Here is a 23,778-nt window from a genome sequence, read left to right on the forward strand (position 1 = left end):
CGACAAACTGTGTATCTTGGCAGCGTTTACATGCCCTTATTGAAGAGAATTGGCTGGAACTCGGGGTCAGAGTGTTGAACTTTCAGGTACGTGTCCTGCTGCTCTTATGCTGCTAAGAAGGCCATTGACCTTGCGGGCAAATATTTTACCTACAGAGGCTCTTTTTTTTTTGCATCCTTACTGACTGAACATGAATTTAAGACTATAACACAGGTGATAGTCTTAAATTATAATTATGTAATCCTTTTGGACAAAGAGGAAAATATTTAAGTTATGAATCGTATGCAAAAAGAAGGCTTCAAACACAAAAGTCTAGTTGTCTGTTTACTTGTGTAGACCCAGATGCTATAGTTCCTCTTAAACTGTACACTGGATTATTACGCAAGCTTGCCTGTCAGCCAGGCGTATAATACTATTAAACTGGAAGCAGCATAAACCAAACTGTTTCAGCACTGACAATGGGCCGAGACTTCATAAGGTCCTGATTAGTGCAGGGATTAATATATCATTTTAGACCAGAAGCTTTAATGAACAATTTATAAATTACTTCAATAGCTAGTGTAATTCCTTTTTAAAAACAAGGTTGTGTGCAGCTTCAGTGGACTAATAACAATGGAGTCACTTTGCAGATCACTTGACTTTCACTTTGGAGTGAATATTGGGATTGCTATACAGTTTTTATATTGCATTACATAAGAAATCCCCAAATGTTCTCAGTGAAGGATTATGAAAATTATGCTTTACTGTGTCCAAAAATATAATTCTAAAACCAGTCTAATATTGTATTAGATGTGTTTATTAGACAAAAATCCTAATTGAGATTTGAGTTTTGATTCTTCTAGCAAGCATCAGGGCCAAACTTTTATAGTCGTTATTCAATAGGCAAATTGGACACCAGTTGTCAATATATAAAGTAAATCTTTATCAGCTTTAAGAATTTAATCTAGGCTGGTCTAAAAAACAGAATCAAACCCCTTTTATGTATTAAAGCTGCAGTGGGTAGAATGCAAAAAAAATGCCAGAATTTGAAGTAGAGTGAGACATCTTCCTGCAGTTCTCCCTCTCTCCCTGTAGTCTGGTGCAAGGATAAAGTGTGGTGGATGTCAGGCATTGCCCCTCCCCTTCTGCTATTTGTGTTACCGTTTCCAAAATCCCTTTCCCTGCAGGAAACAACAACACCCACGCTAGCAAGTTACATGCTGAAAATGCTAATGATAATACATTTGAATCATGCAATAAGGAAGGCCTCTTTGGTTCTTTTTTTTAATAATTGTAAAGATTTAAAAATAATGTGTTTTTGGCATTTACTATCTAACTGGGACATGCCAGCATGTTTGCCCACCGGTAATTCTCAAGCATTGCCTATCGTCTGCAGTGAGCTAGTGAGGGAAACGTTAAGCACAGAGGCATGGCATGGAAATGCTATGGTTTTGGTTGCGTCCCCTTGGGTCGCAATATTGGAGGACCAGGTGAAAACCCTACAGTCAAGGGGGGCAATTAGCCATTTCAGAGGTCGCCTCCCTATGCGCAAATGTTCAACCAAAACAAACAGGTTTCTTCTCGAGACTATTTTGCAGAGGCTCTGTCGCTGCATCCAGAGCTTAACGTGTCGATGTTTATCTTGGCACAGTTCACATGCTCTTTTTGAAGCGAACTGGCTGGAACTTGGGGTCAGTGTTTTGTGTCCTGCAGGTTTATGCTGCTAAAAAGGCCATTGACCTTGCGGGCAAATATTTTACCTGCAGAGGCCATGTACTGTTTCTGTATGGAGCTAGATTTGTTTCTTTATTACATGCAAGAAAATAAATGATCTGAGAGGAAAAAAAAAGTTTGAGAGCAAAAGTTATCACACTGATAGCAAAAAAGCATTTTATGATCGAACTGAATCATTACTCAGCCAGTGTAATGATTCAGTTCGACTCCCAAGACAAGACGGTGCTCACCCGACAATAGGAACGTGGCCCCGCCCATGACATTATTTTCACAGCGAGAGCAAAATCCTGACACGAGAGCAAGAAATTGCATCGAGAGCAAAGACTTAGGTTTTGAGAGCAAGAAGAAAAACGTTTTGAGAGAAACACTTTTTTTTTTGAGAAAATGTTTTCACACTGATAGCAAAAAATATATATTTGAGAGTTTAAAAAAGTATTTTGAGAGAGATTTTCTTTTCTCAGAAATAATTAAAAAAAATTTCAAATTTATATTTTTTTATGTTCTATGAGAAAATACTTTCTCTCAAAACTTTTTTTAGTCTCAAATATTATTATTTTTTGCTGTTGGTATGAAAACTTTTTCTCTCAAATATTTTTTTTTCTCTTATAAAATGCTTTTTTGCTATCAGTGTGATAACTTTTGTTCTCAAACTTTTTTTTTCCTCTCAGATCATTTATTTTCTCGCATGTAATAAAGAAACAAATCTAGCTCCATATTTCTGCATCCTTAGTAATTGAACATGACTTTTGTGTGTGTGTGTGTGTGTGTGTGTGTGTGTGTGTGTGTGTGTGTGTGTGTGTGTGTGTGTGTGTGTGTGTGTGTGTGTGTGTGTGTGTGTGTGTGTGTGTGTGTGTGTGTGTGTGTGTGTGTGTGTGTGTGTGTGTGTGTGTGTGTGTGTGTGTGTGTGTGTGTGTGTGTTGCCTGGGTGCCATGCATGCACCCAGGCAACAGTGTCTTGTATTAGTGTTGGGACTAAACCCACATCCCGTTCAGACTTCCCACTGTCACCGACACCTATTAAAGGCACGTGGTTCAGACCAAGGAAGACACAGTGTTAATGAAATAAAAGTCCCCTGAAATAAAAAAAAGTAGTCATTTGAAAAACGTCCTTTTAAAAATAAAAACCTTTTTTATTTATTTATTGAACTATATTGACTAATTTCAATATTTATATTTACATTTATTTCTATATTTATTGCCTCATTTATTTTTTTATTTTAGGATGTATTTTATAGGCAATATTTGCCCGCAAGGTCAATATTCATTTTTATAGGCAGTTTATTATAATTTTATTTATTTTATGCATGTATTTTTTACTTTACTGTAACGTCATCATACAGACCCCTACATCAGGTCACGTGGGGAAAAGTTTTTAGATGGCTTGGGGAAAAAACGCATTTTGTCGCTAAAACATACTTACTACGAGCAACATGTGAATGTTTGAATTTAAATACATAAACACTACTGGGAAGCTACATCATGATATAAAAACCTGAAATACACCAAAAATATCATTTATTTATTTATTCATTCATTCATTCATTCATAACATGCATGAATGAAAAAAAAAGGGGAACAGGAAGAAGAAAAAATCTTATGGTACCTGTCACTTACATAATGGTCTCTCCCTTTTAAGCAATAAAAGGTTTGTTCGTTTCAGTACGCTCAGGGGTTTTGCTGCTCCAGCATAACTTGGTCTGGTATACCAGTAGCTTATAGTGGCTAATGTAAGTTAATTTTAGCAAATTTCAGCTAATATTTCTATAAAAACCAACATTACAGTCTAAATTGGCTTACTTTACGACTCATCCCTAGTTTTGTTACTGTTATATTATGCATGCACATTTGACATCACATAATCGTCACATTGGTAAAGCTGCAACATAGTTTTACTATACATGTAGCATGAGTGTATATGTTGCTGCAGGTTGACATTTAGGTTATTGCCCTCTTCCAGCTCTACTTCCTGACCAGCTTCATGTTGTCTGTCATCTTTTTTTAACCTTGAATGCAACAACTAAGGGAATGCAGATATTATACTGCTGAAATCTAAATCTATCTTTCTCTTTCTAATCTTTCTTATGCTGCTGAAGCTTTGTTTACATCATTAAAGTAAAAAAAAAATCAGTTTTTTAAAATTTTAATTATTTGAGACTTACATAAAATGTTTATCTATAAATAAGGCCCTTCAATTATGTATGCAAATATAATACTTATATTTATTGATTTAAATTGTCCGAAAAATTACTGATTTGGCCTGCACGCTACATGAAAACAACTGATTGAGCACTGTATACAGTCGGTCAGTCACTGCTGCCTTCAAGTGCCGTCAGGAAATTACAAAGAGGAGGATTATGAACATGTGTCCAAGATGCAAATTTTCAGAAGAAGATGACATAATTGTATGTAGACAACTGAAGAATTAGTAAGGGTGATTTATGTAGAACCCTTATCTTATCCTTTTTAGGGGAGTGTTCATCCTTATCTGAAAAGTCCAGGATGAGGTTAGTAATGACTTTATTCAGGTTGATGACAACCATTTTTTGATGACAATTTTTGTGTGCAAATACTCCAACTTTAAAAAAAGAATTCAATATATTCTGAGTTTATTTTCCCTGTAATATCCTGACCTTTATTCTCCAAATATTGCAGCTTTGTTTAGGAGGCTGTAAAAGAAAAAAAAATAATACAAACTCTGCTGGCTACAGTGTCATCAAAAATGTTGAAACTATAAACTGAACACACAAACCTAAATAGTATTTAATACAACTTTTCAAGGTTGACATTTTTTATGTTCTAGAGCATGTGTCAAACTCAAGGCCCGGGGGCCAAATCTGTCCGCCTTGCAGGAAAGTGTTTTTTAAACTGCAATTACCTGACATTCAAAGCAAAATATGGAAGATTTGCCAACTCTGAGACTCAGAAATTCTCCCAGAAGCAGAGAGTTTTCATATTCAGGCTGTGAAACAGGTTGTTGTTGTTGTTGTTAAAAAAATGTATCATTGTTTTGCTTGATTTGCTAAATTCTATGATGGCTAACATGTCAACAAAAAGCATACAAAAATGTCGGAAAAAGCAACACATTTACAAAAAGGTGACAAATGTCTGAGAAAACCACAAAAAGTCGGAACAACAAAAATGAGGAAAAAAGCTACCAAAATGTTAAAAAAAAGTGACCGGCAGTAACAAAAGCACGTCACTGTCTGGCCCTTGGTGTGATTCTATTTTTCCAGTGTGGCCCTTAGTGAAAATGAGTTTGACACCTCTGTTCTAGAGGTTGGAAAATTGCATTAACACCCAAGTGTAAATTGTGTGTACTGTGGTACTGTATGAATCGCATTGCTGCTGAATTGTGCTATACAAATAAAATTGCCTTGCCTATTTTCCCTTGCAACCCTGTGTAAATAACAACAATGTTGTATATTTCTATGATCTGTTTTCTACTGAAAACATCAAATACATTCCTGAAGCATTTACATGTGCAAGAATTTGTCATTGCAACTTTATTATTGGACATAGGAGTGCTTAAAGGCAGAATCTGCACAACAGGAATTGAATTACAAAACAAATATGCTGCCACCTTGTGGTTAAAATGTAAAAAGCTTCAGATGACCCTCTCAGTGGACCATGGAAACAATTTTGTTGACTGTTAAAAAAAAAACCAAAAAAACCCACAAACTGCATTTCCGGTGTGCAGTATTTCACATACGTCACTACAATATTTTAGCAATCTATTCAACAAATCAGAAAACACAACAATCACCAAATTAGCATCCTATTATCCCTCTTAGGTCTGAGTAGACATCAAAGTCTCTCAGATAAGGAAAGGAAATGGGAAGCAGCTTGTTTGTTCTCTGCCATTAACGCTGCTAATGCTCATGCTAACTTGGTTTCACCAGCAGCTAGCTTCTGGAGAAAGTGAAATGGTGTTATATATGTGTTTTTCAAAAGTTGGTGGAAACCAAATAAAAGCTAAACGGTTTCATGCAGCCTATATATAGGGCTTACATTCATCAGATGGCCAGAAACAAAAGTTAAATGTGACCAAAACGTTGTTCCTTGTCTGCTGGACATGTAAGTAGTATGTAATTGTTTGCTAACACTATGTTAGCCATGACAGCTTCATAAGGTGATACTGTAGGTCAGGTTATCTGGCTTGTTTTGTGATTCTTCTGCTACCTAGTGGCTAAAAAGCTCTAAAAATTTGGGTAACAGTAATACTGTACTTACAAGTACAATTTGAGGTACAAGCACTTTACTTGAACAGGTTTGTGTTGCTTTATACTATTATTTGCAAATCAATTTTAACATTAAACTAGATAAGCCCATTTACAGCTAGATTTAATTACCTGACATTACTTTAAGTAGTCTCACTTTGCTTTCAAATGTTGCTTAATTACCTGATAACACATAAATAATAAAATAATAAAAATGATTACCATTCATTTTAATTCCTCTTCCATTAATTTATTATTTAAATTGTTTAATCTACATGTAAATAAAGCACAGTAATGTGGTGGAAAATACAACGCACAACTTTGGCCACCACCTTTTTTATATTTAAAAATTAAGACTTAACACGCTCAACTCACATTGGAAATTAGTGAAGACTGAAGACTGAAGACTTCCTGCTGGATCCTTAATGTGGATAATGCATAAATATGCAAAGTGCCTTTATATAACCTTATTGTATTTAAATAATACATTCATGTCTTTATGTTATTGCTGTAACAAATCAGGTCAGTCATCTGCAACCATAATGTATGCAGGACACGATCCATTTCCATACAGGTAAAATAAATAATAAACCTCATTAGTCTCTGTTTGCAATAACTGGCACAAGGAAACAGAGATGGCACAATAGTGGTGGCATGGAGTTGCCTCCCTGATACTGTGTTAAAAGCCTAGTTATAGGCTACTTTAAATACTGTAGCAAACAGACCAACGTCATAGACAACTCATTCTAGTCTGATGGAAACAATCCAAGGTTTTCTAGAACCTCTTGCGTAAAAGGGGCATAGCACTGATGATTAACAGTGACTCGTTCTTTATACATTGATTCATTTGTGTATTTATTATTTATTTTCTGTGTAACTTAAAACTGCATCAGCAGCTATAACCTTTCTCGCCGATAGGTGGCGCGTGTTGCTTTACCCAGGCTCTTCAATTCAAGTGAGTCCGTCTGCGGATTGCAACGCTTCAAGTTAGGCCCCCTCCTTCAAGTTACGCCCCTCGCTTGCCGTCTGACCGACCATTCTTCTAATGGTGGAAAAGGTTGTTTCCTGAGGCTGTACTGAGCTGGTTCTTTGGCAAAGTTTTGTCTGAGACCGAGACGGACCGAGACGGACCAGGAAGACCTCTGCACAACAGGTATTTCATCCGATTATTCTATATAATGATACTTGCTATCATTATTTCCCGTCCTTTTTAACACGATTAGCGAGATAACTCCGAAGAGAAAACTAGTATTACTTTATTAACAAGCTTATTATAATAAGCTAAAGTTTGCGTTTACTTTGGTATCCTATAACGTCAGCATAGCTAGAAACGATATGTGCGACAGAACCTTAGGCTACATTGGTTTGGCGACATTTTTATTTAAGTTTCTATAAACTTTTAAATTTGTATGCACCACTTTATCAGAAGCCTACCGCTATCGGAATATGAAATAACATACAGATATATCTTATAATTATAACTTGAAATCGTTTTTATATCCATAAAACGGACACAGGTGACTTTTTATCTGCTGCCTTCTCTAGAGAGAAACCTTGGTTAACGGGTTATTGAACTTTGAAATTAGTTTCCATACCCTGTTATGTTCTCTGTTCTAACTGTGAAGTTGCGCAATTTAGTATCGCCTAAGTTTGTGAAGCCAGTGAATGACGTTAATTTATAGAATAATTTGTCATATTAACGTTCATCACAAATAGGAAGTCGTCAGACAAATTGCTTACTCCGCTATAGTTTTTCATATATGTACATTTATTCAAAAGTACCAGTGTGTAAAAAGAGTGGAGCTAATTTAAACCATTTTATATGATGTCGATTAGGTTAACATTGCATTTCATCCAAAAAAATCGATCATGTGTTTGTGAATGGAAAATATATCTGCAGAAAAAAAACTACAGTTAGTACGAGAAGGTACAGTATTTCCTCATAAATGTAGTGTCACCAAGTGCCTCAAAACTGAAGTGCAGTACTTGAAAATTGAATGGAATGTCTTCCCTCTTTGTTCTTACAGCCATGTACCTGTATCTGCTAGGGCTGGTGGTTATCTACTACCTGTACCGCTGGATTAGGGAGCTACCCAGGGTCCCTGACAAGGGCAACAAGTATGTGTACATCACAGGCTGCGACTCTGGTTTTGGCAACCTCCTGGCCCGCCATCTCGACAAGAAGGGCTTCAAAGTGATCGCCTCGTGTTTCAGCGAGCGGGGAGAAGAGGATCTGAAGAAGGCCTGCTCCAGCAACCTTATCACAACACACCTAGATGTTAGGTCCAAGGACAGCGTTGCCAAAGTTGCTGCAATGATCAAGGACAAAGTTGGCGAGCGTGGTGAGTGTGACTTTGGTGATCTTCTTGAGTTTCCATCAAATTTGTCCAACACTGAGCACAACCTCCCAAAGCTATACTGTTTCTCAGTGTTCTGCTTCTATAAAATGCTGCTGTTAGATATCCACAATCCCAAAAGCACACACTGTCACACATTTAACCAGCCTACACCGATGCCAGTCCAACATCCAACTCTTTCCTCTCATCCAAAAGGTATTCAGCCTGTATTAACATGCTTTGAATTCTTTCTGCTCTGTCTGGTGCAACTCTGCTAGTTGTGAAGAAACATGATAGGGAAAAACCTAGTTTAAACATGTTTAAAATGGTTTTATTGACTTGATGTCCTCTGTGTGATCCTTCTAGGCTTATGGGCTGTAGTGAACAATGCAGGAGTGTCTGTTCCCTCTGCCCCGTGTGATTGGCTGACCATCGATGACTACAAGTCCATGCTGGACGTCAACCTGAATGGAGTGATCGCAGTGACCCTGAGCGTCCTGCCTCTAATTAAGAAGGCCAGGGGAAGGGTGGTCAATGTAGCCAGTGTGTTTGGGAGGATCAGTATTACAGGAGGGCCGTACACTGTCTCTAAGTATGGTGTGGAGGCTTTCAATGACAGCCTCAGGTGAAACATTAACTCACACAATCAATCACTTGTCAGTATGTCAGAGCAAAGATTTTTCAGCCCTGATTAAATAAAATGTTTTGCCTAGGTTAAACATGGCGCCTTTCGGGGTCAAAGTCCTCTGCATTGAGCCAGGCTTCTTCAAAACAAACGTGACTGACACTACTATCATAACCAACAATGTGAATATGTTGTGGGAAAGACTGCCCCAGGAGACCCGGGATGACTATGGAACTGACTATCTAAAAAAGTGTAAGTTTGGATCAAATTTTTTTTTTTTCTTCATTAATGCATATTGTTTGTTATTCATCTATTTATTTATTCCACTCATTTTGCCTCCTAGCCTTAGCGGTAATATCAGACAAAGTTTCCAAGATGAGTGATGGAGATCTGATGAAGGTGGTCAGCTGTATGGAGCATGCTGTATCCGCTGTGCGGCCCCGCACTCGCTACTCCCCAGGCTGGGACGCCAAGCTTTTCTGGCTGCCGCTGTCGTACATGCCATCCTGTTTCACTGATTATCTCATAAACATAGAAGCCATTCCCATTGCCAAGCAGGTGCAATAAATTGTGCTGCTTTTTTTGTATCCAGGCATGCACATTTTATGCAATTCTTATAATACAGCTTTAACAGTGTATTACTGATACTGTCATGCATCTTTGTGTAACATTTGGCAGAAATGCTGGTACATAAAATAATAAAAAACAATATTAAAACATTACAGTGTGTCTCCTCTGAATATTTTCTAAAGACTTGCTTTTCTCACAAGCAGTTACATTGTGTACATATTCAGGGCCACCTTATCTACTGGCAGATAGGGGTTTGTTCATACGAATGCTGTTGGCCTTGATGATAGGCATGTGTGAAAGGTTAGGGAGGAACAATAAAAAAAGCAGCCAGATTCAGACTTGATTTCAAAGTACATATGGAGCAGGACTATGTTGGTTTCTGTTCTTTGTGGAAATCCACCTTGAAAGAGTTTAATATATATATTTTTTTTGCAAGAGCAGAAACAGGACTGATTTAGTTTCCACAGAATGGATTTAAAAGTATTTTTATTGACTAGTCTTATGTTCTCCTGCCTGCTGTGATTGTAGGTTGTCAGGAGACATGCACCTAAAAACTAAGTTGACTGGTTGTGACATTGTGCTGCAAGATGCTGATCAACCTTTTTTGTGGAGCATTAGTCAGCACTATCAGACCTGTAGAAAACACTCACTGCCTGCTACAGTACCTAGGAAGCTCATCTCACAATGTGCATGTGTTTCAAGATCAATGATCTTTAAGCACATATGAATGTAAGATGTTTATTGAGCCAGAGGGTGCAATGTTTTTTCCTTATTTGAAGTCTACTTCCAGTGATAATTACCTTACAACCGTTGGTGTGCCTTATTTTTTCAATATTTTACCGTTAAAGATGAAAACACTTATCAATCATATGTGCAGTTTAGGCATGGGCCGGTTTAAGACTGACCGTATGATAACCTTCAACAAAAATACCACGGTTTCATCTGGGTAAAAACCTTATTTTCCTCCATTGAACACTTATTTTAAACAGCATAGCCTATAGAATATTTAGCATACTTTTAAATGTGTACCATGTTAAGTTCAAATAATATTTTTCAATGTGGATCCCCCTAAAAAGAACTATAAAGACAGACATGTTAATTTAACCAGAATCTGTAATGACAATTAACTCTGGTCTAAAAATGTGTCCTTTTGGTAATATAGCACTGGATTTAACATTAATTTAAACTAATTACATTATCTAATTGTCTCTGTAAAAAGATAACGCTACAATTTAATTTCTCAATGTAAATTCACACATGTGGAAAATGTATTTACTTTGTGCACACAGATGCTATGTAGTCACAAAACCAGATGTACACAATGCTGATTTAGACAGGACACCAGCTCAATTTATTTTAACACTACAGTAAAAATACCATCTTTGCAGAAAACGTGTACTTGTTTGCTTAGTGAAGTTACATTAGGAAGGAAAATAGACATTAGCCATGTTATCTGCCTTGGTAGCAGCCTGAAGTAATTTTACTATGGTTACACATGCTACGTTAACTCATAGCTGATTACAAAGACAGTTACCTTGAATTTGTTGGCTGTGCTTTTCGGTACTGTGACTACTCAAACAGCAGGAACGATATAACTGAACATTTTAGTGGCTTTTTCATACAGTGGTATACCTTTAAACGCTTACCCACCCATGCCTAGTGCAGTTTTTCAGCTTCTCTAGAAGAATGAGTCTATAGAGCTGCCATTGGTCAGCTCTGAACAAATTTTGCTGTATTTTTTGGACAAGATAACCACAAGACACTGCCAAAAAAAACTCACCCCTGAACTCTGCTGCTGATTCAGCTAACTGTCCAAGAAACTCCGGTATCTCTTGGATACTGATGAATTTTTACTCCGAGTCATCAAGAGCGTCCTGATGTAAAACATCACTCCCTATACAGAAACAGGGCCGAATAAGACTACAATGCCCTGCAGCGTGATTTGACCGGCTGAGCATACAGTAGGCGGTGTTCTACCACGCCTATAGTATGGTGTATCATGTTAAAGGACCTGATGGGATAACACTGGAATTGCAACTCGTACTTTAGTGTGAAAAATACAAATTGAAGCTGCAACAAGGTTCAGAAAGTTTCAACAACTCAAGACTGCCATCCTGTGGTCAGAGTGGATAAGGACAGCCATTTCATGATAGTCACCATTGGGAATAGGATTCTTAACTATTTAAGCATATAAGAAACACAGTTGACATGTTTTGTGTAAAGACAGCATTTTATTCCATCTTTCATTGGAAACATTAAATAGAACTTTCTTTCAGGATGACTAGACAGGTACATTTGCATTTTGACATGTTTACAAACCAAGTGCTCCTAAACGCAGAACTGCTCTCCTTTTGTTTTTCTCTCCCCACAACAGTTAGAATGTTTAGATATTTATGAGTGCTCCTCAGCCAGCTTCTCGGCCTTCAGAACGACTTCCTCGATGGGACCGACCATGTAGAAGGCCTGCTCGGGCAGACTATCGTACTCACCTACGTGGGAACAGGTACCAAAGAGTATGAGGAGGGACACAATCTAGAAATGTGAATAAATAAGTACTTTAACAAGTCACATCAGTCACCTAACCCACTTACCGGCAAGGATAGCCTTGAAGCCCTTGATGGTTTCCTTGAGGGGTACCAGCTTTCCCATATGGCCAGTGAAGACCTCAGCCACCTGGAAGGGCTGGGACAGGAAACGCTGGATCTTGCGGGCGCGGGCCACAGTCAGTTTGTCCTCCTCAGACAACTCATCCATACCCAGAATGGCAATGATATCCTGCAGGGATTTGTAGTCCTACAGAAGGAAAGTAAACATGTAAGCCTGATAAAAGGTTTTGATAGTCCCACCAAAAAAAAAATAAATTAAAATTGAGTTTCAAAAGATTAAGTCGCAAACCTGAAGGATTTTCTGCACACCACGGGCAATTTCATAGTGCTCGGTGCCAACAATGTTGGGGTCCATGATACGGGAGGTTGAGTCCAGGGGGTCGACAGCGGGGTAGATACCCAGCTCAGCGATAGCACGGGACAGCACAGTGGTGGCATCCAAGTGAGCGAAGGTGGTGGCGGGGGCAGGGTCAGTCAAATCATCAGCGGGCACATAGATGGCCTGGTGGAGAGAATTGAGACTTTGTCAATCTTAATTGTGGCAAATTTCCCTTTGGGTCACCATGCATTAAGTAACGCAAAACTAAAATAATAATCCTCTACTAACAATGATCAATTCTACATTAGTTTATTCTTTCAATTCTCTTTAAAGTTGTTTTAGAAAGGACAATGATGGGTTAACATGCACAATGAGTCAGTTATCCTAATTTAAGTCATATTTACCTGCACAGATGTGATTGAACCCTTCTTGGTGGTTGTGATTCTCTCCTGCATGGTACCCATGTCAGTGGCCAGAGTGGGCTGGTAACCCACAGCAGAGGGAATACGACCCAGCAGGGCAGACACCTGAGAAGTAAGATGACTTTGGTCACCATCAAGCAAGTCATTCAACATTTATCTGAATTTAAAAAAAAACAAAAAACAACTAATAACTGCTGTTACAAATGCATCTTCAGGGAAACATTTCCTGCCCTTTTGCTACAGACAGACATGATGGAAGTTATCACAGACCTCAGAGCCAGCCTGTGTGAAACGGAAGATGTTGTCGATGAAGAGCAGCACATCCTGACCCTCCTGGTCACGGAAGTACTCTGCTACGGTCAGTCCAGTCAGAGCCACTCTGGCACGGGCACCGGGGGGCTCATTCATCTGTCCGTACACCAGGGCCACCTAGCAGGGACAACAGTTCAGGCAAGTGCTTGATGTTTGCTACTATGCAATGGTAGGTCTTTTTTTTTTCCCCCTCCTTCTCAATGTGCCACAATTTCAAGAAAATAAATAAATAATGCCGGCCAACCAAAATCCTCACCTTGGAGGTGGTGTCCTTCAGGTTGATGACACCGGACTCAATCATTTCATGGTACAAGTCGTTTCCCTCACGGGTACGCTCTCCCACACCGGCAAACACAGAGTAACCACCATGGGCCTTGGCCACGTTGTTGATCAGCTCCATGATCAATACAGTCTTGCCCACACCAGCACCACCGAACAGACCTGTGACCATGAGAAATGTAGGATTAGTTTTAATGATATTACCAAGTAGCTTCAAAGAATACAGTATACAATACTGCAAAACCACAATTGTGAGCAAACATTTACGTTTAAGCACATACCAATCTTTCCTCCCTTGGCATAGGGGGCCAACAGGTCCACCACCTTGATGCCAGTCACCAGAATCTCCTGCTCCACACTCATGTCAGTGAATTCAGGGGCCTCAGCATGGATAGGTGCAGTCCTGAGGGAGGGGAGGAGGATAACTTGCAGCTATTCAAAGAGCAAACTTGTTTTTGCCCGCCAACAGATTTTTAAAGCTCAACATTTTTAAGCATAGCAAGCTCTTTAACACCTGCTAATCATTGCCACTTTTAATATTGTCAATTACATAAGACATTGTCATTGCAATATTGTAATCCAATGTGTTATTTTCAAGCGCAAACTCACTGCTTTGTGGAGATGGGACCCCTTTCGTCGATGGGCTCACCGATGACATTCATAATCCTGCCCAGAGTCTCAGGACCCACTGGGATTCTGATGGGGGCACCAGTGTCCAGAACTCTCTGTCCACGGACCAGACCCTCAGTACCATCCATAGCAATGGTACGCACTGTGTTCTCCCCTAAACACAAACATTTGTTTAGTTTATTGTTCTGTCTGCTCATACGGGTGCAGGGCTTAATGTTGTAATGCAAATTGCTCACCAAGATGCTGTGCCACCTCCAGGACTAGCCTGGAATCACGGCCGGCGACCTCCAGGGCGTTGAGAATGGGAGGAAGGTCCTCATCGAACTGAACGTCGACAACGGCACCGATGACAGCCACAATGCGCCCGGAGGCGGCGGCTGCAGCGGCAGCAGGTGCGACATAGTCTCTGCCTGTAAAGTAATGCAGACGTAATGTGCAGTTAAGCTCAGTGTCATACATGTGTGCGACAGTCATGACCTTGTAATGCCAGTAGCATAAATGGTCTTTAACATAGCACCATGTCCGCTGAAAAAGCACCGGATAGAGCAGCCAGACAACTGCGTGTCTGGCCGTCTCAATGTCAAGTAATTGTTGGTGCTAGCTAAGACTATGAATCAGCTTTTACAAACAACTAAAATGATCGAGTAATGGTCTTTAGCACAACAAGCGTACTTGTGTGAAATGTACCATCATAAACACTACAAACTCAAACAAGCCACTTCCCCGCGGCCTAAATAACATTAACGTAGAAAGACTGACAGATGAATGAAGTGTACTTCGAGCTAACAATGCTAACGCGACTACTGCCAATGACAGACGCAGGACATTCAGTGGCAAGTAGGTTAATCATACGCGTTATGCTTTTTCTATATGTAACGTTAGATGAATCGAATGGTCTGTGGATAAATGTTGCAGAAGACTGTCCAGACCTTGCTAAAAAGCACTTGTAATGCTAACTTAGCAGGCTCTGCACGGTCTCACACCGCCTCATGTCATTACATAAAGGTCATTGCTGCTAGCACAAGAAAAACACAGCCCAAGTCATTTTCTGATGCATAACATATGTCAATAGGAGAATAGATGCACATGTTTACACATATAAACGTTAGAATTGCTCCAGCATTTATCAAGTTTGACATTTAAATGTTCAGGCCTGCTACGCCAGCGTGTTACTAGCAACAGCTAACATTAGCATTGCGCCTGCCCTTCTCAGACAGGCTCGTAAATGCGTAGTTTTTTTGTACGATTTCGCTCAAAAGCACCAAGCATGCAGGACTTACGTGAAAGGACGGCTGGGGATCCAACGAGAGCCTTAAGGGGCTGAACCCCAGGCTTAAGAGCCTGTAGTGCCCCGGTGCAGCAGCGTCCCACAGCTCCCAACATTGTCAAAATGGCTGAAGGTGGAAAGAGACAGAGGAACTTGTGGCTTTATAATGAATGGCCGCTGAGGCTAACTGCGCGTGCGCGCAACGTAAAAAGGCTGAGCATGCGTAGATGTTGAGCGTATCCAACTGCCCTCCAAAGCAAATGTGACTGCTGAATGACAGTCCAAACAAACGATTACAAATGAGTTAAAACATTAATATCAGTCGTTCACTTATTTCAGACCTACATGGGGACAAATGGTTTTGGCATTGTAGTGGTGCCACTGTCCTATTTGTACACACCCACTGTATGTGTCACACCTCAAGGAGAGTAAAGCTTCCCCCCTGACATTTATTGTTCATGTCTGGAGTCCCTGTTTTGCTTAGGTCATTAAAAGTGCTCTCATTTCCCAGGGAAATTGTAAAAATATCCACAGTTCCATGTTCTGATTGAAAACTAGACCACTGCCTGTCTTTACAGAACTTTAAACAATGCATTAAGACTTTAGTATTCTATTTTACTTAACATAAGGTGTCAGTTGACCTCATCATGTCAGTGGTATGTAGACTTAAAACACTGTGTCTGCACTGACTAAACTAAACAGCTAGGCTGGTGACAGTGGTGAGCATTGATTTAAGTACTGTACTACTTAAGTACAATTTCAAATTACTTCCCCAGAGGGTCTGAGGACACTCTCCACTAGGGGTATCGCTTTGTTCAGGGGTGTCTCTCAGTGAAGGACATCTGCCTGCCTGCCTTTTGGTCCTCTACCTCAACCTTTGTGCAGTCGTATCTCAGGGTCATGACTGTTGGCTCAGTGTTGAATGCAGTGCTTGGTGTACCATTTGGGGGGGACCTCATCTGGAGCAGACTGAGGTGTTTTTTGTGTGTGGGTTTGGGTTCAGGTTGCCAAGGCGGTGCCTCAGAGGGGAAAACCAATGGCAAAGCCCATTAGGCTCTGCACATTCTCTACACATACCAGGTAGCTACTATTTAAAAGTAAAAGTCCTGCCTTCAATTGTATTTGACCTAAGAAGTTCAGAAGTATTAGCAGCTAAATGTACCTAAAGTAAAGTGCAAGTATTTATTTTACAGAATGGCACCTTTCGGAGTATATTGGATTATTATTACTGGGGCTTTCAGTTCATAGCAATCATATTTTATGAATCATATTTTACATGCTAATTATGTTAAGATGATAAGATTTATATCTGCAAAGTAACTGTAGCTGTCACATTTATGTAGTGGAGTAAAAAGTACAATATGTCCTCCCAAAATGTAGAGGAGTAGAAGTATAAAGTAACAGAAAATGGAAATAGTTGAGAAAGTACAAGTTTCTCAAAATGATGAGAAAATGTACCGCCACTGCTTGCTTATTCTGGGTCACTAAAGGCTGCATGATTTCATGATTCAGCATGATTTGAGTGGAGGGCAGGGCAACATCACATTTTTAGGAAAATATTAGGCCTGAGTGTATATAAATTGATAAATTAATTGTTTTTTAACCTGAACCATACTACTGTACATATTAATTCTAAATCACTGATTTGTTTCAATATGCTGTTGAGTGCCCCACAATGAAATGCACAAAGAAAAGGCAGGAGCTGTTTATAAAAAAAAATAGTATTAAATATGGAATTTAGGATGCAGCAGGTGTCAATTGTAAGCCTTGAGAAGTGTGTCCACCATATTTACACTAGAGGGTGCTGCTGTATAGATGATGGTGTGTGTGTGTGTGTGTGTGTGTGTGTGTGTGTGTGTGTGTGTGTGTGTGTGTGTGTGTGTGTGTGTGTGTGTGTGTGTGTGTGTGTGTGTGTGTGTGTGTGTGTGTGTGTGTGCGTGCCTTAGTTTAAAGCATAAAAGCATAATGATTCTGTGACTTGTAAACAGATTCTAAACAAGCAATGTCCTCTGGCAGAATTATATGTAGAGCAGAATCACTATGTATTAACAAATGACAGTGGGTAATGAGTTAGTTTCTCTTTTGAATGTGTTTTTAAAACACATTACTGTAACTGATTGAATAAGGCTTGGCAACACTCCTACCCACATATCTGACTATCTGCAGCCATAAATGCATCTCTACTAGTCTGTATTTGTCTGTGAAAACACAGCACATATTCACATATTCACACCCCAAAGTAAAATGCATACACGGAATGTGTATGCATATGCAATACATGTTATAATGTACCTGTAATAATCCAACAAAACAGACAAAAAAGGGTTCTCAGTCATTACTCATCAGACACTTACTTGGCCATTAAAGCTGATTCTGAGATACATGCAGGGGAACCCTGAGAATGTCACTTAAAGTAAAAACAAATGTAACATTTTATGTGGAAAAAGTCGAGGGAGCAATGTTGTGATCCTTAAAACTCTTGGGATTGGGTTTGACAATCTGCAATGTTTCCCAAAATGTTTCCATATATTACTCCTTAGTGTTTGGAGGATTGTGATTGTGTTGCTGTTACTGTAGCCACAGTGATCAGGCTGAATGAGTTCACAACAGTGAGAGATGCAAGAATGGACATGTTCCTCAACATGATCCAGTGCAGCAGTAGAAAAGTCTGATGACCTACATTATGGAGTGATCTCTGGATCCGGCTCTGTATTTGAATCCACAACAATAAACTTTATTCAAATCCTTGCAAATGTTTCCCATCCCAAACAAATGTCGCACCTGTGTATTGTCTCTGTCAGGTTTTGCGAAGCACCCCTTCATCATACTTGGGACAGTTTGACAGCAGGCGGCCTTTGACCTTCCACAGACATGTTCCATGCAGCACTGGTGAGGAAACAATTTTTCTACTTTTAAAATGTTTTGATCAAAGAGCTTAAAGGTGACAAGAATACGCTCTCTAGGCCAGTGGTTCCTACAATGGAGTCTGGGGACCCCCAGGGGTCCCTGATGTCATTCCAGGGGGTCCCCTGGAGGAATCATTTAATTTCACTATAATTCCATCCTTAAGTAACACAACGACAGAATGTATGACTATTTTGGTCATGGGTTTCATACACTTTCTGTAATGAAACATCTAAAAGCAAAAATCCTATCAGATGGGAGACCCTGGGACAAATCTTATCAAATTGGGGTCCGTGGTCCAATTTGTGTCAGTTTTGGGGTCCTTGACGTGAAAAGGTTTGGGAACCACAGCTCTGGCAATGTAGCAATGTCGACCTGTCTGTCATTCCAGCACTTTAGTCCAGACTGTAATTTCTCAGCAATTATTGGGTATATTGTCATGACAATTTGTAAACACATTATTGGTCCCCACAGTATGAATCCTGACAACTTTGGCGATCCCCTGACTTTTCCAGTAGTCTCACCATAAATTTCACATTTGTGGTTTTGAGTGAAATATCTCAACAACTGTTGGATAGATTGACATGAAATCTGGTACACACATTCATGTTCCCCTTAGGATGAAATGTAATAACTTTGGTGGTCCCTCAACTTTTCATCTAGCACCACCATCAGGTCAACATTTACATTTGTCCAATAGTTTTGGTTTAACCTGCAAAACTAACATTTCCATCAGCCTCAGCTCTACTTTCTGTTTGATGCTAATTAGCAAAATGTTAGCATGCTTTAAACACTAAGACAGTGACTGTCAGGTACAAGACAGACAAAACATGTTTATGCATTATTAATGCATTTTATTTATAATTGACAACTTATAAAACTCTTTCTGAATGTTTGTAGTACAGCAACCAATAACGCATTCCTCTGGTACACCATGACAGTTACTCTCTTACAGGATTATGTTCAGTTTTACCTTGGTCTGTGGTGTAGCTGTTAGATCAGACTGGTATGAAAACCTGTTGGGACATACCTGTACATAGCGGTTTCGTTGCTCTGAGTACTCTTACTTGGTTTGCCATTCAGCCCATTAACAATAAACAGCCACTCATGTCAGTTGGTGCTGAAACTATATGTTGAAAGAACATGCATTATCTTGTAAAAACAGTGGTTAAATATCACAGGATAGATACCTGGAGGGGTAGGGGATATCAAAGAGCTAAGTGGTGGCTTTCGCAGTGTCATAAAAGAACTCTTGTTTTCCTCCTCTTTTTATACCACATACCTTTTCTCAGCAAACCATTTACTCTTTAAAAGTAAATTCAGTGGCATTGAATAAAAAATGCCATGTCCTGCTTTGCCCTTTTGTGGCTGTTTGCATGTGCTCATGTAAATAAGACCATATTATTCATGTATTCCCATATACTCATTGACTGAATGTCACCTCGTTGGTGGGTTTAGAGACACTGTGGGATCTGCTTTAAGAACGCACACTTTAAATGCTGCGTAGCGAACATGTAGGCTCATTATTTTAGAATCCCTGCTGTGAACAAAATCAAGAATGTAAGAACTTAACTTCCTTTTTTTATTGTCATAACAGGCATGTGGATTTGCAGATATCTCCTACTTTGGGCATATCTAGTTATATTCGTTTTTTAAGGGATATTTTTAAATTAAATTTTTTTTTTTTTTTTTTTTTTTAAATATTGTGTGTCAGGCAACTAAACAAGTGTCTGAGCTGTAAAAGTTTTATTCATTTATGGGAAGTAGCCAAAGCAGTGAGGCCAGACAGCAATGACAGCTTCTTTCTATTTCTTGCTGCAAACTAGTTCCAAACAGACACAATATTACAATGACAAAAATAATTGCCATAAACCCGTACTTTGCTTAATCAGCTCTCTACATGAAGTAAGGTCAGCTGAACCAGATTTGAGCAGGTCCATCTTTCAGGCAGAACATTCTTGAGTGACAGTTAACTTTTCTAATACAGTAGGCAATAAAAACATACGCCGTGTTGCAGAGTTATGTGATTCCAGCTCCAGCTTTTATGGCTGCAGACAGTCTCATGGGATATTAAGAGTCCTCTGATCCAGGACTACATGGGAATTATAATAAGATTAAGGCAATATGAGACTTTGGTGCTGAAAAGGATACGCAGCAGGTTTCAATAAAAACTGGACTGATTCTGAAGTTATAACCTTTCACGTCCGGCTTTGAAGAGATCTCTGCCAGAAAAGAGACTTCTTCTTCTGATTTTGAAAGTAGAGTTAAGGTGTGTATGATATATAAGAAAAGCTTATTGGGTAGATCTCACTCATTATGATGATATCTGAACAAAATGGATGAATAAACTAAACTGTGACTGTAGACCAAAAAAATATATAACACCTGTCCTGTCAGAAAAGAATAAAATATGCAGACTATTTAGCTGTAAATGCTACAGTGGCACTACCCTTCATACAAATTTACTTCTTCCAGGCTCTTGGAAATATATGTTTACATAAATCATGCCAAGAGAAAGACTAACAAATGACTACTCTAGGTGTTTTCACAGATGAATCATGGTACGCTGCTCTTGCAGGCTGAGTTGCCTTAAGGTATAAATCACCTATCCAAACTTTTCCAGCTCTCTGGATTATTCCGAGGGCGAGGCATCTGGAGGCACAATGAAAGAAAACGTGAATAATATATACTTTATTTAAAAATTCTATTTTCAAAACATCTGTCACGCAACGCTGCAGTCCCTCTCAGCTTGATGGAGCTTTAGCGTCTTTCAGCTCATTGTTTTGGTTTTATTGCCTACAACTTAACTGTTTTGGTTCACTCTCACAGCTCTCAGAGCACCACTTTCGGCTGCAGCAGGCAGGTGTTTTCAGCAAAAAAAGCTCTAACTGCACACTACCTGCCCAGCACCAAATGGCAGACAAACAAAGTTAGCAACTAGCTAGTGAACATATATGAGCATTTAGCAGCTGAAGAGCCAGATATTTGGTAGAGACCAAATCAATGCTAATGTTGCTATGTGCTGGATGTGTAAACAAGTTCACCATATCAACTTTGTGTTCACAGCTTGTTACTGTTGCTCCCAAGTGGCCAAAATATCAGTAATAGATATTACAGGTTTTATCATGATCCTGGGTTTAGTTTAGTTCAGATGTGTATAAAGTACTAGAGACCCATACTTGTGTATATACTAAGCGCTCTATCAAAAAAGTGACTTGAGTAGAAGTTGAAGTGCTCTTTAAGCACCACACTTAAGTAGAAGTACTAAAGTATTCAAATTTTTTTGTACTTAAGTATTGCAAGTAGTTTATTTTAAAATCTACTACTCAAGTACTGACAGTAAAAGTACAAGTATTGTGTTATTTAGTTATTAAAGAAAGCAGTCAAAAGTTTGAATATCATATTGTTTATATTATTTCAAATGTTTAGCCTAAGGCTGTAGCCAAAGTAATTAACAAATATTAAATATATTGTATTAAAAATAACAAATATTAACAAATACTGAAATAAAATGTACAATTATCACACTGTGGAAGTAAAATGAACATCCTCTCCAGCACAGTAACAACTAAAGCCCCAAAAAACGTATCACACACTAGCTAGTAACATGTGTGATGTAGTGGAAAGTTAGCAAGCTAGCAAAATACAGATAAACTAGCAGCTTCACATCACAGGGTAATTAGCGTACGTAACTAACGTAGCCGTAACTACACACACTGTAACCTACACAGTCTCCGTAGCGTGAGGAATTCACAACAGTAACGAGTAACGATGCAGCACATAAAAAATGTATCGGAGTAAAAGTATTTCATTCATTGAAAATATGTACTCAAGTAAAAGTGGAAGTAGGAGAAAAAAATAATACTCCAGTAGAGTACAGATACAGCCTTTTAGTACTTAAGTAGAGTAGTGAAGTAGTTCTACTTAGTTACTAGACGGCTCTGGTTTAGTTTCCTGTTTTATTTTGTAGGGTCATTTCCCATGTGTCATGTCTTGTTTGATTGCCTGCCTTGTGTGTTTTTTTTTTCCACCTTATGTGATTTTCTGCGCCGCCCTGATGTGTTTCACCTGTTCATCAGCCCTCATGTCACCAGTGTCTCATTATAACCACAATTGCCACAATTAACAATTACAGAATAATGGCAAATGCTAAAATACAGTGTAATAGTAGTCCAAGTATTCATCTATCTAAAGTTAACTAACGAACAATTACCCTTAGCCACCGTAAGCTGCAGGTCATACCAGAACAAATAAGGCTGTAGCAGCAACATTTCTGAGTGAGCAAAGGTGTGTTTTATTTCGTATCAATTCAATATTTGTAAGAGAAGGTTGTGTTGTTTCTTTTTTTCAAAAATAGCCTAATCCTGCTTTGTTATTCATTTTTTTGCCTATAAACAGGGATATTTTATTAGAAATGTTAGAATCAGCCTTTCCATGTGTAAAATGTCATTACAAACTCCCAAACTCTCCAGAAATAATATCAAGTATCTGATCATGGTGTCTTTAATGGTGGCTGCCATTTTGATTTTAAACCAGCTGTCCTGGACAAATTGATATTATTCCCAGGGGCTTTGCTCTCTATTCCTGTTTCAAATAGCTGAGGACTTACTAGAGCTAACAAAGTAAAAGTAACTCTAAAAAATAAAAGGGGGCAATAATTGCTCTGTCATGACAAGGAATTTCTGCAGTGTCTGTAGCTGCCTCCTCAGGCACCCCTCCCATACTCTCCCCTAAATGGGAGTGAGTGAGTTCAAAAAAGGGCTGGACTTCCCTTAATTTACTGCAAGCTTAGAATGGCTTGAATTTTGTCTCATGAGAGCCGGAATACAGTCTAACCTTTTCAGCAACGCGCTGCTGCTGCTGCTGCTGGTGGTGTCACCATAAGGTGCCTACTTGACCTACAGACTCAACAACAGTGGAAGAGGACACTCAGCTTGATGCTCAGAACATGGAACCAAACTAACTCTGATAGAACAATCTCTCCTTTTCCCTATTTGCTCTTTTCTGAATTTCCTCACTGCCAGGAGAGCTTTATAGAGCTGAACACATTGGAGACCTAAGTCAGCAACCTTGTGAGTTATGCATGCTTGATGTCTTAAACACGCATGCCTGTTAAAGCTTGTTCTCTGAGTGTGTGCAAGTTTTTTTTGGAAGGTATTAAAATGTAAGGACGTGTCTGACAGGTCTTTTTTATCATCTGTCTTCTCTTTATCTCTCAGAGAAGTCATGGTCCCCTCACTGCACTGGCTCCTGCTACTGTGGGGACTTCAGGGTCTTTGGGCACAGGACTATGAAGAAGACTATGAGGAAGAGGTGGTGACCACCAAGAAGAAGAGCAGACTAAATCCATCCAATTCCATACCGCAAAATGGCAAATGTAAGTCTAAAGTGTTTTTTTTTTATTCTGGGGGTTGTTTTATTGACTCTTTCCCACTGATGCTCTTTCTTAAAAAGAAAAGTGGTGTGGAATTTGTGCAGGCAGCACATCTTTCACTTTTTTCATAACTGGAAAAAAGCTGCTGCCACAGGTAAAAAAAATAGAACATGATACTCAACAAGGACATCGCTGGAGGATGCA

General features: G+C 39.1%; 3 protein-coding genes across 6 annotated transcripts in view; 2 read left to right on the top strand and 1 right to left on the bottom strand.

The window, feature by feature from the left end:
* Nucleotides 1–6,934: 6,934 nt before the first annotated feature.
* On the top strand, nucleotides 6,935–9,613 carry LOC120554483 (retinol dehydrogenase 16-like). Of its 2 annotated transcripts, XM_039793403.1 has the most exons (5): nucleotides 6,935–7,083; nucleotides 7,958–8,272; nucleotides 8,633–8,891; nucleotides 8,980–9,143; nucleotides 9,235–9,613. In XM_039793403.1, exons 2-5 carry the CDS (start codon nucleotides 7,960–7,962, stop codon nucleotides 9,456–9,458), a joined length of 960 nt encoding a protein of 319 aa, XP_039649337.1. In that variant the 5' UTR covers nucleotides 6,935–7,083; nucleotides 7,958–7,959; the 3' UTR covers nucleotides 9,459–9,613. The 2 variants fall into 2 exon arrangements, with proteins under 2 accessions (XP_039649337.1, XP_039649336.1); XM_039793402.1 differs by lacking the exon at nucleotides 6,935–7,083 and having other exon boundaries at nucleotides 7,918–8,272.
* A 2,059-nt stretch (nucleotides 9,614–11,672) lies between these two features.
* On the bottom strand, nucleotides 11,673–15,464 carry atp5f1b (ATP synthase F1 subunit beta). The gene is made up of 10 exons (XM_039793399.1): nucleotides 15,310–15,464; nucleotides 14,266–14,439; nucleotides 14,009–14,183; nucleotides 13,681–13,802; nucleotides 13,377–13,561; nucleotides 13,079–13,237; nucleotides 12,791–12,913; nucleotides 12,357–12,569; nucleotides 12,053–12,254; nucleotides 11,673–11,950 (listed from the first exon to the last, which is right to left on the bottom strand). The coding sequence occupies exons 1-10, from the start codon at nucleotides 15,410–15,412 to the stop codon at nucleotides 11,853–11,855; spliced, it is 1,554 nt and encodes a 517-aa protein (XP_039649333.1). The 5' UTR covers nucleotides 15,413–15,464; the 3' UTR covers nucleotides 11,673–11,852.
* LOC120554464 (collagen alpha-1(XXVIII) chain-like) overlaps nucleotides 14,513–23,778 on the top strand; it is a 38,562-nt gene continuing 29,296 nt past the window's right edge. Inside the window, exons 1-3 of one of the 3 annotated variants that reach the window (XM_039793367.1) lie at nucleotides 18,135–18,185; nucleotides 23,225–23,272; nucleotides 23,420–23,577. In XM_039793367.1, coding sequence (XP_039649301.1) covers nucleotides 23,427–23,577 — 151 coding nt within the window. In that variant the 5' untranslated portion in view covers nucleotides 18,135–18,185; nucleotides 23,225–23,272; nucleotides 23,420–23,426. Of the gene's footprint in view, nucleotides 14,614–18,098; nucleotides 18,186–23,224; nucleotides 23,273–23,419; nucleotides 23,578–23,778 lie in introns of those variants that run through there. The other 2 variants (XM_039793369.1, XM_039793368.1) reach the window with 2 other exon arrangements.

Source organism: Perca fluviatilis, chromosome 24 (assembly GCF_010015445.1).
Source record: "Perca fluviatilis chromosome 24, GENO_Pfluv_1.0, whole genome shotgun sequence".
Classification (NCBI taxonomy): Eukaryota; Metazoa; Chordata; class Actinopteri; order Perciformes; family Percidae; genus Perca; species Perca fluviatilis.